A 17673-nucleotide genomic window follows, 5' to 3' on the forward strand; every position below is an offset into this window, starting at 1 on the left:
TGAATAACCAGGTCATGATTTCTGGAAAGAGACAATGCTGTTGAGTTTTTTTTTAAAAACATATGGATCATTTAAAAGCGTCTTTTGGATGCTGGGAAACGACACTGTTGTTCCACTACCGATCCACGCACTACTCTCAGAAATAAAAGTCTTCTGCTTCCCTAAAGAAACAAATAAAAAGGAGGGATTCCAGCGGTCAAACAAAAGAAAAGGACAGCGTCGTAAGCTCCAGAGTCTGTAGCACTCATTTCATTATCATTCAATTTGCTTGTTCAAGCTAACAATCACTAGCCAACATTGTTAGCTTGAACAAGCTAGCCAACAGTCTACAGAGGGAGAGAGGAGCATTTGTATTTGTGTGTGCCGTGGGTCTGTCTTCTCATTTTCATTCTCCAAACAACTGCAAAACATACAGACAGTAGAGTTTACAAATGGTGTTCAGGGATCCGTTTCACAAAGCAGGTTCAACAAACTCTGAGTCTAATCCTGAACTCTGAGTTGATCTACTCTGAGATAGGAAACTCTGAGTTTCCGGTTCCAGAACAGCTGATTTGAATCAGTTTAATCAACTCAGAGTAGTTTCACCTGGAGTTAAGCACGTGCACCACAACTATAAAAAGCCAGCATCAATGGAGCCCCGATTTGACGAGTCACCATGGCAACGGGGAAGAGGAGGGCTGTGTTTTTCACCCCATTAGAATTAGAAATCTTAATGCGCTCATATGGCGAGTTTGCACACGTTTTCAAAAAGAAGTGCAACACCGCTGCAGCTGCAAAAGAGAGGGAGACGTGGGAGAACATTGCTGCTCGGGTCAATGCAAAGTTTAAATGTAGTCCTTTGCAATCACAATAATATTACAGGGGAAAACTGAAAACTGTTTGAATGGTAGCCTATTAATTTATTTCACTTAGGTGCAATCCCGCGGGGGAGAAGCGCACTTGGCAGCAGTTTAGGATGAAATATAAAAACATTGTTCAAACAGGTAAGACCTCGGCATAATCTCATGGGGGTACCTCATTTTGATCATGTTTTACATTGTAAAGTAAATATTAAGTGGCTGTTTGACTGTGCAGTTGTTTTATCCCCAACATAATGCTGTTGTCACACACATAAATATCTTCTCATCTATATCATGTTCTGTTAAATAAGCTAATTAAGCCTATTTAAACTAACACAGACTTCTACTCAGCCAACAGAAAGAAGGCAGATGCCTGTAAAACGAGCACACTTTTCTGACCACCCTGCATACAGTTGCCTTACTCAAGTGCTCAGCATCTCCGACATTGTACAAAAGCTTCCATTTGCAAAGAAACGCAGCGCAACACACAATATCTGCTGGGATGTGAGAGCATGACTACGATTGGTAATGTTGCAAATGTAAGGACGGATTAGGTTGTGTATGTAGATGATGGACTGTGACGTGAAACGGTACCGCTCAAAAAGATAATTGTGTGGAAACAAAACATCTATGCGCGGTCTGATAACCATCTCCTGACGAATAGGCCTATTTAATTCTCTGCGCAGCAATGCTGCACATTCATCCACGGGATGGTTATCAAAAGGACATGCCATGTTAGTGAAAAAAGTCCTCACCTACTGTACCTAATGGACTTCTAATATACTGACTCTGATTTTTTTAAATGACAGACGGCAGAACGGCTACGCCAAAACTCGCCTGCTGACTGAATGAATGAGGAAATCAAATGGAGTGTGTGGCTCTGAAAGAGGGCGGAGACAGAGAGAAACTTGAGGTTCATTGAGAAAAACCTGGTCCTGACCAGGTTAGGTTCATAGAGTCTGTTACTACGGTAACTGACCGTGAGCTTAAGTTACCTCTCTCTCTGAAACAGGCTAGAGTTACCCCTCTTTCTCTGGTTTGAGTTACCTCCCTTTTTGAAACGGAAAACTCAGAATTTCCCTCATTTCAGGGTTAACAGACTCTGAGTTTTCACTAAACCTGCTTTGTGAAATGGACCCCAATTCTTTCTTTTAGCCTCTACATGTATTGCGCTGGTTCGCTTCTTCAGGAAAGTGGTAGACTTTTATTTCTGACGTCAAGTTTGTACCCCTTCAAAAGGAACAACCTACCATTGGGCAGCAAGGTCCTGAAATTAGCTTTGCCATTTCCCAAAATGAGTGTATTTCAGTTTAGGAAAACAAAATTTTTGTGTTTACATGCTGTTTACGTGCAGTAGTGACTGGACTGGAAGTCTAAATGGAACAACCATGTTGTGTCTTAACAACTGAAAGATGCATTGAAACAGTCTATTCTTTTGGCCCTTGAGCACCACAAACCGAGAGCCATCTAGTTTCATTATGTTCAAGAGATGGCAGACATCTCTACGACTGATATCGCCAACACTCAGCAACGCACACTAAAACAATCTAGAGAGATAAATAGAACTACAGGTGAGAGGAAAAATATGTATATTTTTTGTGGTGAATGATCCCTTCAATGCAAGCAGATGTACACCGTAGCACCTGTAGGTGACTTTAAGAGCAGCAGGTGGCATGAGTTTATTGCTGGTGGTGGGTTTGGCTGTGACGCCCATGCCACTGAACTCTTCATTGTCCTCCTCGTTCACCGCTCCTCTCCTTCTGTCTGCGGCCATGCTGCTGTTCCTGGAGCCCAATGGCCGGTAGCCCTCCTCTAGATCCACGGCATACAGGTCACCATCCAGCTCAAACGACACAGAGCGGGCCCAGCGCTTCCTTGAGACAGTCTTACTGGGTTTCATCTCTGAATAAGACGAGACAGAGGGACCTGAATAAGATTAAAAAGAGGGATGTGTTTCTGATGCTCAAGATCAAGATCTGTGAGGATGTAGACATGTGAAGACCAGCACATGACAACAGAAGGTGATGATGATATAAAACAAGAGTTTCACGCACTTGGTATCACATTCCAGGAATAATTATTAATATATTATTTAATAATAATTCATACAAATAATTGTTTCTTTGATGGCCTTGTGATTAAAGGCTCACTTGTCTACTCTAGTCCACCACTTGATGGCAGCACAGACACATGCTGCTCATCTCATGAATACTTCAGAAGCTGGTTATTTTAGCTTACGATTAATGGCCCTGTTTGGCAAGGCTTTGTAGGCTACTGCAAGGACGTTTCAAAGTAAATCACAAGTGTCTTTCTGAACAAAATCAGATCTATTAATAACCACCAGAACAATGGTACATGTGAGTGACAAGAGGAACTTACTCTTCTTGGTAAGCAGCCTCTTCCTCTTCAGGACGGATGTTTTGAAGCCCACGTTGTCACAGTTGCAGCTGTCGGAGTTAGATGTGGCAGGCAGCTGAGGGGCACCGCTGGCCATCAGAGCCTGCATGCGAGGGGCAATGAGACTAGCCATGCCCTTGCACTTATACAGCCTCAGCTTGCCAGTCGGGTCCTCCACACACTGCCACTTCTGAGATAGGGAAGAGGGAAATAACATGGCATGGTACTATAGCACAGCTTCATTTATGATGCATAGAAACTCACTGATTTAAAATGTCTTTATGGTGTTAGGCTCAAATTCCCCTACAAAGATCTCTAATGGTGCTCTGAAGAACCCTTAAAGGTAAAATTCACCACAACATACGTGGATGTCCAATCAATGCTGACAGTAAATGTAGATGCTTAATTCAGTCAATTCCTCAGTGTGAGCTACAGAGGCAGAGAAAGCTGAGTTTGCAGCTGCAAAATCTGTTCTTCCGGCTTGACATGACAGTGTTGTAGTTAAAGGCAGGAAGACCTACAAGCTATTTCAGTGAACTAGGGGGCTCACTGTAAGTCAGTGGTTCCTTTAGGGACCCCTTCTCTATCATTGAGTAAAGTGATGCCTCTTGACTAAGTGACATACTTTAGGGATATTACATATGATATTTCATGGATAACATTAACTGTAACTGATAAACTGTACCAATAATCTAAATAGTGAACACATTTGTGTAAAATAAGCTATTTCGATGAATATTGCATCAGAGATGAGTATTTAGGACCTTTTTATATGATTCTGTCTGTAGTATATATATATATAAAAAGATTTTAACAATCACAATTTTTTAATTATCCCAATTTTTTAAAATATTTTCACATACCTGGCGTAATCACTGCTCTAGATGTCACTCAAAAAACAGAACTTCCTTGGTCAGAGGTTGTTAGCAATGAGGATACATGTTAGTGTTGGTTGACTCAGATATTTAGCTGTATTTATTAAAGCCAAAGTATACAGCTGAAGAAATGCAGCGGTGAGAGCCGAAGCTGTGGCTATGGCCAGTGAGGACCCCCTAGAACCTGAGTTGCCGAGAGCAAACACTGACTGGTGGTGCCTTTGCTCAGGTTATGCTTTGATGCCAACAGAGATTGAATCATTCTGCTGCAAAGAATTTCAGTGTGGGCAGTTTTTGTTGGATGCTGTCCACAACTGCAACCCCCAGAGAGCCTGAGTTTGTGTTACTATATGGGAAAGTTTTTCTCCTCACTTGGACTGAGGTGTGCTGGAGACCTTCTTCAAGATCCTGAAGACAAACTGGAAAAGACAACCAGAGCCAGCAGGACAGAGCAGGCAGACGACCACTGGGTGAATATTTTTTAATCACCTGACACTATTGAAAGCTATTTTGTTGAGTTGCCTCTTAGCAAAATGCTGTGAAGTTGAGCTTTCATTGTGAAAGATACAAAAACCCATGGAGTAAAGCAGTGATGTGCTGCCATGGATATGGGGAAATAATAGAGTTGTTGCTGTCTTGGTTCACACTGGTTTTACCTACGTAGCCTCAATGTTTTTATTTTGTTACCTGCAGAACAATGGATGTAACTCATAAATACTACACTATGTTTTGGCCAACAAACTCATAACATAGGCTATTGTGGGTAATGTATCCGATCTCCTGGTACATGTAGGCACTGATGGCATGGCTTGGTGAGCAGGAAAACTCAGGTTTCTCAGTCAATATAGCATGTGCTGAAGAATTTACTGCCTAAACTGACTATATTTAACATCACCACTGATTGGATGTCCACATAAAAGGTGGCAAGATATAATAGTCTTTCTATTCAGATTTTTTGACAAATCAAAGGGCTCTTTACACACATACACTTGTGCACACATGTTATACTCAGCACACTTCATTTTGAAGGACTACATAAGAGACTTGATGTCAAATTGAACCCTGAGAGGACAATGACTGCATATTATCATCAGTATATTGTCAAACAGATTGCAAATTATCACCCAGCATGAGCTACACTCCATGTTGTTCCCCTGAAACTTAAATAACCTCTCTTTTTTAGCTCCTGCAGGTCAGGTACCTGTCCTGGCTGCTGGCAGGAGGTCTGGTACTCTGCTTTCTGGCACAGGTCCTTCACCCGCTGGTATTTTGGCAGGAAGTTCTCCTCCTGGGCCATTTCCTTCCCATCGGCTCTCTTGTGCGGAGGCTTCCTGAAAGAACAGGAAAACACATGCAGTTTTTTTTCCAGCCAACCAAAGACAAGGAGTCTGATGTCACCAGAAGACAATGCCTGGACTGAGAACATGTCCTGCAAAAGGTCAATCAATAAAACGTACCCTCTCTCGACCAGGAAAGAATCCCTCCATGTTTTACCCTTCCTGTTCAACTGGAACCTGAAAATGAGAAAAAAAGAAATGGAAAATCCTGTCAGACCACTCTGTGATATTTGCACTGAACAACATGAATTCCATTTTTTAAATGCCATCCTCGTGTGACACTGAAAGGGGAGTGATCTTACACTTCCATATTTAGATTGTAGGTTTCATTATGTCCAAGAAAACACCAAGAGCAGAGATTTAGTAAAACTTCACAAAGTCCAGGGAAATTGCTTTCTGGCACATTGTTATCTAATCTTAAACATTATAAATGCCATTCTTTAAATATCTATTGAATGCCAGGACACCGAGTAAAATAACTGTTGTGTGTCAGTGTGTTCACCTATTGACTGGCCTGTCTGTGTCCAGCAGCTTCAGGATAGACTTGCCATCCATTTCTGCAGGGATATCAACGCCAGCCATGTCGAGCAGAGTCGGTGCCAAGTCAACGTTTAACACTATATGAGGATTACTGCAGGGAAGCAAGAATGGGGTGATAATTTTCATTTTTAGTGAAAAAAAATGATCAGTGTCATTAATCTCACACATATAATGTTGGAAAACAGAATCAACATCAGAATGTTGAATGAATAATAGAGATGCCATATTGAGGAAATCTTCCTACCAGTTCATACACTTGTAACAACACTGGTGTTACTGAATATACCGGACATTTTACAAGAACACATATTCATTGATGAAGCTCAGTATCTGTAAAGTGCTGTATTAAAGTCCCTGTGAAACGGAATTTAGAGCGCCTTTCACTTCTTTACTGTGATGTATTTCCCAGTAAAATGGAATATTTGAACAGTGTACAATTACAAGAGGGATTTAAATCAAATCGTTCGCCTTTCATCGGACCATTTAGAAGTTCAGTGTGATGCGCAGGTACAGCGCAGTCCGCCCCTAAGTGGACTGTTGCTCTCCACACCCACCTCCCTTGCCTTTAGATCAGGGTTAGGACAGGCGAGAGATGAATGAATTTGACCTCTACTACAATGTTGTGGAAATTAAAAAACAAAGGTTTTGCCACTGATATCTGAAAACACACACATCTCCTCCTATCTCTCACTGTATTGTCCTGCTAGCTAGCTACAACCCACAAATGGTGAAGTGCAGTTATATATGTCCAGTGTAGCTAACTAGTGGCTGAAAATCTCATTTGATTGGATGACGCCTCAGAGTGCAGGATGGGTCATTAAAACAATTGAAAGCATTTAACCTGGTTTTACATAATGAAAAAAAGACAGGGATTTTGATGTGACTATACTCTGATACTGATTTTTTTTTTTACTTATATTTCGCATATACCAACAGATAAATGATAAATTAATACAGGGACACGAGATTAAAATGTATTTTACATTTCACAGGGGCTTTAAGTTAAAAAGTGAAAAACAATGGTAATCTATTGAGTGGCTGGTAGATTTTGACGACCACCAGCCACAGTGGCAGGTGAGCAAAGAAGTTGCCAAACACCGTGTAACACCAGTAACAATGACTACCACGGCAAGTCTAATGAATAACATAAACGTCTGTGTCACTCACATGGCACCTTGCTCCACATTAGGTCCTCGTATGTAGAAGGGAACACGGATATCAAACTCATACGGCATTGATTTGCCCTTGACCAGACCAAACTGGCCGATGTGGTAGCCGTGGTCTGAGGTGTAAATGAGATATGTGTTGTCCAGTTCCCCTGTCTCTGCCAACATGTTGTACACCTGCGGAGGGGGATATAATTCATTGAACACTCACACAGTGTAAAAGTTATACTTCATGTCTGATAGCTCAACTCTCCTGTGCCAGTTTCAAGGAAAAGGGATTGAACAATTTACCAAGTGTGTCAGTGAATACATTATACAGTCCCAGTCAGAACAAGCACAGATCTCTCAGGACTTTAGGCTGTCAGATGAAATGTGTGTGTGTATGTGTGTGTGTGTGTGTGTGTGTGTGTGTGTGTGTGTGTGTGTGTGTGTGTGTGTGTGCGCGCGCGTGCGTGCGTGTCTGTGTTTAAGCGTCTGTGTCTGTTTCTGTGTTTAAGCATATGTCTATTTGCCTGCATGTACGCCTACCTTCTCAACACTGTCATCCACAGACAGCAGGGTCTGCATCCTCCTGCGCTGCAGCATGTTGGTGAACTGCATGTGGACGGGCTTCATAGCACCTGTGTAGCGTAGGATCCAGTGTTTGTCTAGGTTAGGGGCATAGTTGTAGCTGGGTGTTCTGAAAGAGGCAGAAAAACATCAAGCTTAACCATAACAAACTCAATGTGGTGTACTTAACATTTCATTTCTGCTGCTTCTTTTACACTCCCCACACCTTTGCATTCAGCTGTTTTTGTCCGTCTCTACAAATGAGATTCATATTCTATAGCTGTAAATTGAATTATAGTGTGTTTACAGTAACATTGTGCATTCACAGCAATATCCTCTGCCTGTGTCTGCTGATGTCTCCTATCCTTTTCTTTCTAAAGTAGCAAGAAAACTGTTTATGCATTGCTAAACTGGGGGTTACATAAACCGTGTAAAATGCGTAGCACTGCAATCGATAGGCCTGTACGCAGCGAGCACAGTTTGATCAATAATTAACTCCAAGGCATATGGAACTTTAATTATTTGAGAATAAACACTGCTAAATAGCTAATGGAATCCTAGAAGAAAATATATTTAACGTTTAAAGCGATCGATTTGACTTTTAAGAAATGCTAATGTCTCACAGTGTGTTCCACAGTGGAAACTCACTGATGTAGTGTGAAGATGTGTCTGCAAGCAGCCAAGGTGAGAAGAAGGTTTATCACCGGAGGAGTGCAGGACTTTTACTGCCTCTCTCTCTCTTCATTGTGTTGATAAGGGTGGAGGGAGATGGAGTGAGAAAAATAGCCACAGAAGCGCTCTCAGAAAACATCACCCGAGGGAGAGCAAATTTATGGAGAAAGAGCAATTAAAAGTTTGTACAGAGACACTGGGGCTGAATTTTCAGAATATTCTGTGTGTAAAGCCTGCGTGGCACAGGTTAATGATGCTGGAGGGATTAGATGAAGCAGGAGAAGGGTGTGAGGGGGTTGGAAGGAGGGGGCAGAAACTGCAGTCTCATTACGGGCCTTGGATCTGTCTCTGGAGGCCAATATCAGGCCTGCCATTAGCCAGCAGCACTAGACAGCCAGTCAGGAGCATGGAGGGTCAGGAAGACAAAGGCTGAAAATTTTATGTGTGCATGTATGTGTGTGTGTGTGTGTGTGTGTGTGTGTGTGTAACTGCCTAAATCATTACCTATGCATTGAACATACATCATTCATGCCCCTCTTTGATCACCGCTGACAAAATGGTACAAATTAGCGGGGCTCATTACATTGGTAAAACTAATGTGAACAACGCATGAGCCAAATAAACTGGAGCGAAACACTGGCTGTGCGTGGAGAGGGCTCAGCTGCCAAGAGCATACTGCAGGCAGAGGAAGATAAGATCGAGCTGAGATTATGGAATTTGTGTCATTCTGGGTCAAATGAAAGAGAGCGTGAATGTGTGGATGACTCATGCAAGCAAAAAGCTGAGGATGTGAAAATGTAAAATAAATAAATAAATAAATAATGCCCTTGTGTTTGTCTGCTTTGTTCAGAATAAACCAAATCAGCGCCTTTTAAATAGGCAAAGCCAGTCCGATTCATACTAGGTGAGTATCATACAGCTGGTTTTATCATTTTAAAGCTTACTCATTTTCTTACATGTGCTGTGATGCGTTGGGGAAGGCAGCGCTGTACTGTGGGGCGGAGTCCTCCGGACCGTGCGGAGCAACATGGCTCAGGACCATCATGACAGGACGGTGAGGGTACATCCTCTTGGACATGCGGAAGTAGTTGATGCTGTCATTGGTAATGATGTCTGTCAGGTAGTCCTGTGGAGTGAGCAGACATTGTCCATCAGGCACTCAGTGAGTGACAGAGGGAGTAAAAGAGCAGATCTCAAAGTCTGTGGTACTGTGCTGGACTAGCGCTCATTACTGACCTGGAGTGTGTCAACAACCATTCCCAAGCACTACTGTACAACTACTAAATCCAGTCTCTATAAATAATGATAATCCTGTATCTAAATAATGATTCACGATCGATTTCATCTGCTGTTTATTAACAAGGTTGGGTACATTCACATTTGAACTGGTACTGATACGTGGAATTCGGTATCAGTATCCAACTGTACCTTTTTTTTTGGGTACTTTACTCTCTCTGTAATAACAAAATGTAATTTCAGTTGTAAAAAATAAGTCCAAACTTATCAGTTTTGACATTGTAATTTATTCATAAGATTTTGCTATTTATGTAAGCCATTTTATAGACTTTCATTTTAGTGAAATGCTCTGAGTAAATTTAAGTTCCCTCTGGTGAGCAGTAATACAGGGTCTACAGTCTAAGGCTCCTACTGTGAGAGGTAAGAGCAGAAGGAGTGAAGCTGCGATGCGCTGCCTTATACAACGTGGGAAGAAACGAAGAGTTTACCATCTCTGTTCAGACCACAGAGCCCTTGTGTTATTATGTTACAACCTTCATTAGTATAGACACAGCTCATAACCTTCTGCTACAGTTATTTAGAACAGTTTACTTACCCACACGCAAAATTAATGCCCTCCCTACCTCCCTCTCCCCTCCCAAACACGTCCCTACAGCCTGTCACAGTCTGTCACCAGGGCATAGCGTGAGAACACTGTCGTGTGTGTCTCGCAGCAGGTGTTGTCATCATCGAGTTTTAAAGAATGTGTGCCACACTTGCGACTGCTTTCAGCCCACGACTGCCCTGACTCACTGCGACTTGAAGAAGCCGCAGAGGTGATGTAGGCTTGCTCTCTTTCTTTCTCTCTGTATTCTGAGTTTCTGTCTCACTGAGATGCACTCTCAGGTTACAAAATTTGGCACCAATTAAATCAGTACTCAATAGCACCAATGTATTTCGTACGGTACCCTTAAAGTACCGAATTTGGTACCAAACCCAACAGTTTAACCATTTCAGCCCTGATTTTTAAACCCTTTTAAACAGTGTGAGGAGGTTAAAGGTTCAGTCTTTAGGATTTAGGGGCAAATTTTGGCAGAGGTGATATATGATATTGATAAGTATGTTTTTATTCATTTATAAGCACACAAAAATAAGAATTGCTGTTGTTTATATCTACATTTAGAGTCTTCTTCCACTGAGTCTGCCATGTTGTTCTACAGTAGCTCAGACTGCGTAAACCAAACACTCTAGATAGGGCCATTTACATTTTCACTTTTTCCCGTCAGCCACTGTAACTCTCCTACACAGTTGGCACATGGGAGAAGTTTCAGTCCTGCAACCTTACTGCTAGATGCCACTAAATCCTACACACTAGACCTTTGAGAAATGGAAAAAGTAACTGTACAGTTTTTTGCAAAGACAAAAACTGTCATTTCTAAATGCTGGTGATGCTTTTTCAGTTCTACAGTAGGGCTGGAACGACATCAGATTTTCACTACACGATTCTCGTGGCCAAAAGAGTTCATGATCATGACATCATCACCATATCTATAGAAAATGTAAAATTATCTTTTGCTTCATCTGTTGCGTGCTTTTTTTGGCAAATGAATTACACTCAAACTAGGAGTGTAGGGACTTGAAGAGAGAGTCTATAACCGTAACTGTACTAAATTATACAAAAAGAGCAATTACACTGATTGGATAGTGAAAAGGCAACCAAAGGGCGTTAGGGGAGGGAGACAAAGCATGAACTAAAAGAAATGTAAATTGTTTAAGAGGCGCTGGATTATTTACATGATATTATCATATGTGTGTTATTAATATGATATCAGAAATTAATTTTTAAATCACAGTCAATAGCAGTATAATTATGTGTAATTATTGGAATCATGGTTAATCTAATGTTAACTGCTTAAATTGTATTGCTAATCTCTCAAAGCATCTATAATTTGTTTGACTTTTACCTTCATGCAGGCAATCATTCTGTGAAAGTAAGTGTGATCTCTCTCAGTGGGGGTGTATAAATACCTTTGAGTAGTCACTGCTGTGTTTCTCTCGTACTCCGTTCCTGCAGAGAGTGTAGTTGTAGAAGCGTGAGTTCTTCACAAGTGCTACCCATTCCTTCCAGCCAGGGGGCACATAGGAGCCGTTGTACTCATTCAGATACTTTCCAAAGAAGGCTGAGTAACAAAAAGGCGAGGATTATGTTGAGTGGTTAGTCAGTGAAAGTACCCGTCTGAATTTACTTTGACATTCATGGTGTCAGACTCGTGGTGCTCACCTGTCCTGTAGCCAGAGTTGTTGAGATGTACAGCGAAGGTGTGCGGCTCGTGGTGGGCCTGCCATGAGGGTGAGGAGCAGTTCTCGTTGTTTGTGTATGTGTGATGGTTGTGCACATACTTTCCCGTCAGTATGGAGGAGCGGGATGGGCAGCACATGGGCGTGGTGGAGAAGGCGTTGGAGAAATGCGTGCCGCCCTTCTCCATGATGTGCCGAGTTTTGTTCATGGCCTGCATCGAGCCTGGGGGAAAACAGTGAGAGAACGAGGGGAGGAGGGGGAGGTTGTAAGAGGGATAAGGAGGGTGAGGGGAGATTCAAAGGACAAGGAGTGAAATGAAAGGGACACAGGCGGATAAAAAGCCGTTGGAGAAGAAAAGACGAGAGTGAAAGATTGGGGAAAACAGAGAGTGAAAAATATAAATACAGGGCATAAGGGGTTAAGAATAAAAACCATTATGAACATGGTAAGAGAGAAAGAAGGGGATAAAGTAAACGAGGGAATAAATCTTTTTGGTAAAGTGTAACCCATTTGGATTCCTGTGTACTAAAAGCTTTTCAGGCTGATGGTGATTGTTTGGGAAAACAGATGCTTGACCATAAATTCCTGCTTTTCAATGGGAGTCTTCTCACTAGCGATCACAGGAGGACAAAGGATGTCACCGAGGCCATTATGCAGCCACTCCAGTCCAATACGCCGCTAAAGGACTTAAGCGGGAAGGGAGATGGCCAGGGTTTGGCACCCAGACAATGGAAGCCATAGGCCGCCCTCATTTCATGCCAGCATTGGAGGAGCTGGCAAAGGGAGCGCATGACTTTGAGTAGGCCAGTTGTTATGGTGCCAAGAGGCAGCATTAGGCTGACTTTCCCTTGCTGATGCTGTTGGATACACATGGAGAGAATACCCATACCCATGGGACATGGACATAAAGCAAACAGAGACAGATGCACATGCACACAGTAAACACACACAGGAAAAGGATTAATGGAGGAAAATGTCTCACCCAGTTCTATGTCCTGATCATCAGTGAGGATGAGGATGATGTTGGGTCGGATATTGCGGTAGTGGCGGTCCCTCTGCAGGCGAGACCTGAGGCGATATCCAGACAGGTAGCCAGAGCTCTGGGCCACAGGAAGGACTCCCACCAGGGCAAGAAGGAGGAGAAGAAGAGGGAGAGGGGCGGAGAGCCCCCGCCCTGCCATCACGCTACCCTGCAGTCACCTCCTCAGTCCTTCGTTTCACACACAGGAGTCTGCAACACCCTCACTCAACCTGAGAGATGTGACACAGTGGGAGACTGATAAGAATTAAATGCACACACACACATGGACACACACAAAACACGCTGAAAAATAGCAGATGCAAGCCTTGAACAGCCATTACAGGGTGCTCTTCCGTACAAATGCACCCGTTTGGGCTGAGCTCAGCTCGTTAATCAATCATTAATGATGCATTAGAGTGGTGTCATTGGCTGGGTGTAATGATCTCTGGTGATGAGCACATGGCTGCCAGGCTGGGGCTAATGGGCCTGGGCCCAGGGCCAGCTTAGGACTCACCTCCCCCTGAGAGGGTTAGGGTGGATGTGAGCGATGTGGGTAGGTGGGGTGGGGGGGCAGAGGTGAAGGGGAGAGACAGAAGAGGAGGGGATGAGAGGAGGAAAATGAAGACAGGGGTCAATGAGCAGAGTGACAATGTGAAGAGAGAGCAAGACTCCAGTCCTAAAGATTAGAAAACACTGACTCTAGATTATACTTACAGTGAACACACCATGAGGAACAGAAAAATATTAAATTATCCGTGGAAAAAGAAAGCAGGTAATATTAATATGGCAATATCACCAAGGTCAATAAAAGCAAACTGCCTCTGGATGTGCAGAAAATTACAAATTCTCCTTGTGTAAATTTAACACAACAATTAGAGTCATGTTCGTGCTAAATAGAGCTTTTCCATAATTAATCTCTACATGCAGTTCACCAAAATTACACTGCAATCCTATTAGTTCTCTCATAACTCTTCTCCATTAACAGTATATCCCCTCTGAGTTTACCATGGCAACTGTTGATTGGACTCCCTTGCAAACATTTTGCAGTTTTACCTGACTATCAGGAGTTCAAACTGAAACTAAACGAAAATAAGCAGTGAGAAATACTGTCATAAACTGAAACTTAGAGAAAGTAATAAAGAGTGGCGCGTAGATGACATCTGCTTATATGATTTATGATGTTTAACGCAACTGGCAGAAATTAAAAGCTAACGTTAGGCTTTATAGTGACTACTCCATGGTCGCATGACCTAACGTCACCACCACAACAAGACTGTACAGCCGTTTTCAATGTGACGACATTCTGCAGTCTCATGTGGCCACTTGTTCACAAGTGGGATATTTACTGACAATTTTATGTCGTAGAAAAACAGTCTCTTAAGCTTGTTTTAACCACAGACCTTATAAACCCATTCAAAAAGCCCATTTACTTTGAGACAAGAGAACTGGGAATGTAATAAAAGCTAACTCATTTCCAGATTTTACGGTCATTCCCACAGCACCCTAATCTTTTAGATGATAATGTGAATTCATTTTTATTTTTGTATACATATATATATCACTATTGCAAAGAGACAGCATGACTAGCCGTCAACAATGACACACATAAAGTGGACAGACTTGACATTCCAGGAGATGGTGCTATGCCTAAATTGCTTCAATTTGGACACTACAAACTTTAAATATTATGGCCAGTCCTGCATAGCTCCTCAACCATGTATCTTGTACAAAATACAGTATGTAGCTACATACTTTTAAGAAATTCTATCTGACCCTAACAAAAGTTAATAAACCACTGTCAAACTACAACTGAATATGGAAAAACCAAAACTAGTCCCTTCTGAAAACTGAAACTAAATTAAAACTAGCAAACACACTCTGAAAAGTAAATAAAACTAGTCTACAATATAAACTGAAAGGTCAACATTAGAATAAGATTAAAACTAGCTAAAATCTAAAAACCATGTTAATCTTGCAGCAGCTAAAACAAAAAGCTGCCTTAAAAGATATATAAAATGAAATCATGTTATTCCCCACACCTTTCACTGAGCTTTTATTATTCAATGAATATCTAAAGGTTAAAGAGAGGAGCTGAACTTGTGCATTTTTTTTTCATGTCATATCATCAGAGCAGCAATACTAGGCTGACCAAACGTCCTCTTTTGCCCGGACATGTCCACTTTTCACATCCCATCCGGGGCGTCTGGGGGTTTTTTATAAACTGATGATAATGTCCAGTTTTCCATGTGTTTGTGTGTGTGTGTGTGTGTGTGTGTGTGTTAGAGTGCGGCACAGGCAGCATATTTCTGTCCGAACCCGAACCGACATTATTTAATGACTAAAGCACTGAGTTTGTGTCACACAGTGGTTACGGGCTATTTAACAGGCCGGGCGTGCGCCGTGGGTGCTCAGCTACGGAGAGAGAGACCTCCGTGTTTGAGACGGGAGCGGGAGGCGGGAGGTCCGACCCTTCTAGCGAGAGGAGAGGGAGAAATAAAACAAAATAAGATAAAATAGGAAAAACCTGTCTCCCTCTTTTATTTTATTTTCAGCGTTTAATCAAGGCGGAGGCGGGCGGCTGGAGGTCCGAGACTTCCAGCGAGGAGAGAGGTAGAAACAAACAGCCAATGTGTGTCTGTGTGTGTTATGTTCAGGTGTTGTCACGTAAATAACAGTGCCCAAGCAATAAACAGGACAGACAATAGGATTTTATTTATTTTTACACTACATTTTCACTGAAAGCTGACCGAATCCGTCCCGCGCCCGAATACAATTTATAGCTACATTTTTGACCAAACCCGGCCTGACTTGTCGGGCACCATCGGGCTCGGATCGCCACACTCTAGTGTGTGTATGTGTCCCCTACTGGGGCCCATCTGAATTTCTGTCTTTGAGAGATATTATTTTGTAATATAACTGAATTTTCTATCCATACATTTAAGTAGGCTATGTCGTGGCCGACCGAGTGTCCTCTTTTTTGGAAATCAAAATATGGTCACCCTAAGCAATACACCTCAGTGACCATAATCATAAACACAGTTTACAAGCAGCAGCATCAGTACGCCCACTGGGATGCTCTACTGTCTTTCAGACGGGGGTTTGGGCATGTGTGTGTGTGTGTTTGTTAGTCCACAAGGACTAGCCGACATAGCCCGAAGATGAAGACAATAACAACAACACAACGGCAACCTCTCTCTGCTGGGATGGCAACTCCTCCTTAACGACAACCCAACTGGAATACAGTCTGACACGGGGGACAAGAAGGAATACATGAACAGATACACACATGCCTGCCCTGCTTGGATGCACACGTTCTCAACTGCAATGATGCGCTTAACAAAGACAGGATGAAGACCTCAAAAGTGAAAATCTAAAATGTATTAAACATTTAAGAGATAATTACAGAAGAGGAACTTCGCTCGTCTGCCGAACACAAAGCTCCCTGTTCCTCTCTGGTCTCTGCTGTTGTCCAGATTGTGCTCATTAAGGTCTTCCCAAACACCCACACATGTCCTCCGCCCTCCTCCATGGTTTTGCTTTGCACAAAACGCACGCACCTACACACCATGTGCATGTGAATATGTGCGCACGCACGCACGCACGCACGCACGCACGCACACACACACACACACACACGCACACAGGCAAATAAATCTGTACAACAGCAGCTGTGATTGCTCTGGTTTCCTACTCCCAGGGCATGTGGTTCTTCCCCGGAGGAACACATGAGCTCTGACCCAGGGGCACTGTGCTGTTTGAAATTGTCCTTGCTTCTTTCTCATGCTCACTCCCTGCCCGCATCCCTCATTCATGTCTGGCATGGGATGAAAACAAGACACAAGCAATGAGGAAATCTACAAGAAGAAAAAAAAAAAAGTCTAGTGAAAGAACGACACATACTTAACCAGCTCAGTCTGTAACCAGCCATGAATACTCTATCACCAAAATGGATTCCAGAACATCTACAGTGAATAAAGAATAGATTCAGTGTGCTCAAATTAAAACTCTGCCATTGGCTCCTCTTTCAGAGTGGTTTGTGGTGTGGAAGGTACAGTACTTTCCTTTGATATTTGTTTATCTGTTCGAAAAGCTGATGTGGGCAAAACCCGTCAGGGAAGAGTACCAAATATAGTCAGAAAACCCCATCCAGTTCGATTTAACATGCTGGTCTATCGATAGCCAAGTATGTAAATGTTGTGTTATTGACATGCTACGGTGGTGGATATTTTCTGACATTACTCCCATGAGGCCTCCTCCTTCCCCCTGATACTAAAGACTAATTGGATTTTCAGGCTTTAATCAGCTCTAACTGACACATACAGTCCTTTTCTTTCCAGTTTGCTCTCTCCCTCTCTCTTTTATCTACCCGTATTGTTTATCTCTCCGGGTGGCAGATGCTACATGAAACCGCAATGAAAAAAAGAGGAAACCATAACGTCCAAACAGACAGAAGCCATTATACCTTGAAGATGTGTGGGGGAAACAGAGATGGACAACCATTAGAAAGCAGCAGTAGCCATGCTGTTCTCAGTTGCCAACAAACATGGCCAATGTGATGGTTTTTATGCATTCATAACGCAAGACGAGTCATGTTGTTTCTGTAAACTGGGATGATTTAGAGCTCGTTTTCCTGACAGAGCTCTGCCCACATCAGCTCTTTGCACTAAGTGAACTGCGAAACGACAATGCTGATTCAGCCCGACAACACAGAATGAAAGAGGATTTTTTGCCATTTAGACAGAAGCACAAGACAACATGAGTAA

The 17673-nt window shown here is 42.5% G+C and overlaps 1 protein-coding gene across 5 annotated transcripts in view; it reads right to left on the minus strand.

Moving 5' to 3' along the window:
• sulf2a (sulfatase 2a) overlaps positions 1–17673 on the minus strand; it is a 54579-nt gene that overhangs the window by 4940 nt on the left and 31966 nt on the right. For 4 of the 5 annotated variants that reach the window (XM_049582495.1, XM_049582487.1, XM_049582478.1 and 1 more), the window contains 11 exons: positions 12872–13140; positions 11872–12111; positions 11619–11770; positions 9332–9501; positions 7683–7833; positions 7156–7331; positions 5951–6079; positions 5569–5625; positions 5313–5442; positions 3219–3426; positions 2483–2765 (listed from right to left, as the gene is read on the minus strand). In XM_049582495.1, coding sequence (XP_049438452.1) covers positions 2483–2765; positions 3219–3426; positions 5313–5442; positions 5569–5625; positions 5951–6079; positions 7156–7331; positions 7683–7833; positions 9332–9501; positions 11619–11770; positions 11872–12111; positions 12872–13070 — 1895 coding nt within the window. In that variant the 5' untranslated portion in view covers positions 13071–13140. The remainder of the gene's footprint in view (positions 1–2482; positions 2766–3218; positions 3427–5312; positions 5443–5568; positions 5626–5950; positions 6080–7155; positions 7332–7682; positions 7834–9331; positions 9502–11618; positions 11771–11871; positions 12112–12871; positions 13141–17673) is intronic. The other variant, XM_049582497.1, reaches the window with a different exon arrangement.

This window comes from Epinephelus fuscoguttatus, linkage group LG1 (genome assembly GCF_011397635.1).
Source record: "Epinephelus fuscoguttatus linkage group LG1, E.fuscoguttatus.final_Chr_v1".
Classification (NCBI taxonomy): Eukaryota; Metazoa; Chordata; class Actinopteri; order Perciformes; family Serranidae; genus Epinephelus; species Epinephelus fuscoguttatus.